At 32.7% G+C, this 3341-nt stretch overlaps 1 protein-coding gene across 1 annotated transcript in view; it reads left to right on the top strand.

Moving 5' to 3' along the window:
* Nucleotides 1-1457: 1457 nt before the first annotated feature.
* Nucleotides 1458-3341, top strand: part of LOC111385589 (protein CELLULOSE SYNTHASE INTERACTIVE 3-like) — an 11367-nt gene continuing 9483 nt past the window's right edge. The window contains exon 1 of the mRNA XM_023009997.1: nucleotides 1458-1470. Within this exon, the coding sequence (XP_022865765.1) occupies nucleotides 1458-1470 (13 nt within the window). The remainder of the gene's footprint in view (nucleotides 1471-3341) is intronic.

The raw sequence follows: 3341 nt of genomic DNA, 5'->3' as shown, positions 1-3341 counted from the left end.
CAGGAAGCCCAAAGGTCACTACCCCGACCGTTAGATCTGGACACGTGTCCTACATCCACCCCTACCAGTTTTTACCGCCTTTTTCTATTCTAGGGCTGACGTCAATACACGTCAACCTTCTGATCAATCACAGGTGTTCAGAAATCCTCGAGCTAAAAACTCGAGCTTTTATTTCCAATCTCTTTGCATCATATCCTCGAGGATGTCTTCGAGCGTATATGCACGGGGGCCTATGACGGTGACATTTTCCAATATCCCCGATCAGCACATATCCTGACGACTATTTTTGGTAAAGTTGTAAATCCATCTACAATGTCCTCGAGCATGTTCATCCTCGAGACAGTAGGCCCGACCACATCTCATGCTGCTTCGCATATTGCAAACATTTTGTCCTCGAGCATAGTTCTCGGGCATATGCTCCCCTCACAATTGACGATGGTTGACCCTTTAGAATTCCTATGCAATTAGGAATCTTAACTCCCACAAGAATCCTATCCCACATATAATTCTGGAATTCAACTAACTCCTTAACTATTCAGGACTCCAACAGATGAAGACATCCAGCTAGTTGAGTCCAATTAGAAGAATGTCACTTACTACTATAAATACAGAACCTTGAACCATTATTCAGGTACATTTTTTCATTTTTCTTCAGCACATAGCTTCACGCATATATTTCCCTTTCTGACTTAAGCATCGGAGGGGCGACGAGAACACACCTCGTTGCCTTTGTTTCAGGTACCGGAAGACCACGATCGTGATCAACCAGAATCATCAAGCTCGAAAAATCATCAGGTACGATTTTTGGTAGTATCAGAAAGAATTAAGAATTGGCCGTCTTTTCAAAATAATGACCTGGTGTTTACAAAATAATCAAACTCGTTTATTCATTTTCTTTAAGAAATAGAAATAAATGATAATCAATCATGCAAAATTTCTTCGACAAATAGGTATAAATGACTATTGTTCCGATGATTTGATGCTTGAGAATTGTTTGTCAAAAATTATTCAATTTTCAAGAAACGAGGATAAACAATTGTTCCATGATTTTTTGCTTGAGAATCGTCTATCCAACGGACTCCCTTCGAGAAATTACTTTTTGACTTATATTGGCTTCATTTCACACAACTGGTCCATGACTTATGGATCGAGGGCTTCGTTGAATCATTGCCAGGCTGAAAATCATGGGATGGATTAATGGACTGATTTTTATAATGGGCCTTTACTCCCAACTCTTTGATGGGCTCTAATGATGGATTTGCCATTTGTCAATTAGCTTAGGGCATGTTTAGGCTGAAAGGAGTAAATCCACCTCCAGCTTAAAAAATACGAATGTTTCTCCACAAAAAATCGCACTTTCGATTGCCAATTTCACAATCACAGGTTGGTCCGTATCCTTGATTGCAATGAAACTTCAATTTATTTATACCTAAGATTCTAGAAGTGAGACTCGCACGATGTTGATGGAAGGTGAATCAAGAAAAAACCACTCGAGGGTTGAACATATTTGACTAATTTCAAGAATGATACAATTTAGCCCTCCATTAATTTTCATTCCATTACATTTTATCGTTTTCTCCTATTTTTAACCATATAATCTTTCATAAAATAATATTATACGTAAATCGAAATTTTTTTATTCTTTTTAAATTACTCATTTAAAAAAAAAAACACTATCCACCAATTTTCATATTTACAAAATAGGGGCCAAAATGGGGGCTTAAATAGAAGGAAAAAAAAAAAAAAAAAAAAAAAAAACACATAATGCCAACTGGGCCTGAGTGTAACACAGAGCAGTGGAAGTTTCACTGCCGACTACTTAACATCATAGATCTAATCGAAGACCCATGCACAATTATTCAACTCAACTGTTTTTAATAATTCCAACCAACTTTTTTGTCTGTTTCTTGGGAAAACTCAATAAGAGAATACAGTGAGCTCTGGCACTAGCAAAACAGGAGGTTAAGATAGTAATTTGCCAATAAAGAGAAAACATCAATCCCAATAATAGTTTTCTTTATTATATTTAATGGCCAATTGACATTTTCCACTGCTGTCACTTCCAATTTTGGTTCCGAAAGTAATTAAGTGCGTCTTTTGTATTGATTTTTTCATTTCAAAAAATCAATTTTTTCATCGTTATTTTATTTTTTAAACTGTAATTTTTTACTTTTTCTCTCTTAAATAGGACCCATTTTTTTTCCAATGATAAAAAAATTAATTTTCAAAACCACTACCAAACAAGCCCTAAATTTTATTTTTTTGAAGACAATGCCCTTGTTTGAGCCCCATTTTGGGGATAGAATGAATTTTTGAATAATGTATTGATGTAAAATGTGTGGTTAAAAAATAAGGAAAAATTTTAAATTTGTGTGTAAAATAAATGTGTGATTGAAATGATTTCAAAACACTGTTGAAAAATATATTTTTACCAAAAAATGGAGATCAAACAAGGATAATATTTTCGACGTAATTTTAGAAACAAATCAAACTAGCAGGTTCAATTGAAAATATATTTGTATGTCAAAAATTGAGAAATTAGAAATTTTATGTTAAATATCATTCCAAACTAAAATCGATCGGTTTACCCTGAAATCAAATGTCTTATGTTAAACTTTGATTTTCATTTTTTTGACTAGCAATTCTCGATCCTAGTTGATGTTTTCATTTTAGTAAAACGAAATATTTGGCTCAATTTAAAAGCATTTAGGGTGTGTTTGATTACATTTGTTTTCCATGGAAAATATCAGTTTTCCACTCAAATTCCTATTTGGAGTGTTTGATTGCTATTCTTTTTCATGGAAAACAATTTTCAACTTTTGAAAATATGCCTAATTTTCCTTGTTTTTAAGGAAAATATTTTCCTCGGGTAGAGGTGGTTTTTATTTTCCACAAAAAATGGAAAATATTTTCTTTTCTAGGTGATATTTTCCATGTCAATCAAACACACTTTTAATTTTTGAGTAGTTTTTATTTATTTTTTGACAGTATAAAGAAGACTAATAGTCACTTTTAGTTACTATCAAAAGTATCAATAATTAGCCCCCAATTGGTTCTATTAATTTTCATTTCATTACATTTCATTTTTCGCTTTCCTATTTTCAATCACACAATCTTTTATAAAATAATATTACATGTAAATCGAAAAAAATTTCTTCTTTTTCAACCACTTATCTTTAAAAAAAAAATACTATTCCATTTATTTTCATTTCTACAAAAATGGGGGCCAAATTGGGATTTAATATGAAAACAAAATAAAAAAAAAAAGGAACAAAAAGACGTTTTCTCTCTCTCTCTCTCTACACTTCGAAAAACACTCTCTTTAAACTCCATTTGTAAGT

This window comes from Olea europaea, unplaced genomic scaffold (genome assembly GCF_002742605.1).
Source record: "Olea europaea var. sylvestris unplaced genomic scaffold, O_europaea_v1 scaffold3215, whole genome shotgun sequence".
Classification (NCBI taxonomy): Eukaryota; Viridiplantae; Streptophyta; class Magnoliopsida; order Lamiales; family Oleaceae; genus Olea; species Olea europaea.
The sequence above is the reverse complement of the archived record's forward strand: the minus strand, read 5'-3'. Positions and strand labels throughout refer to the sequence as shown.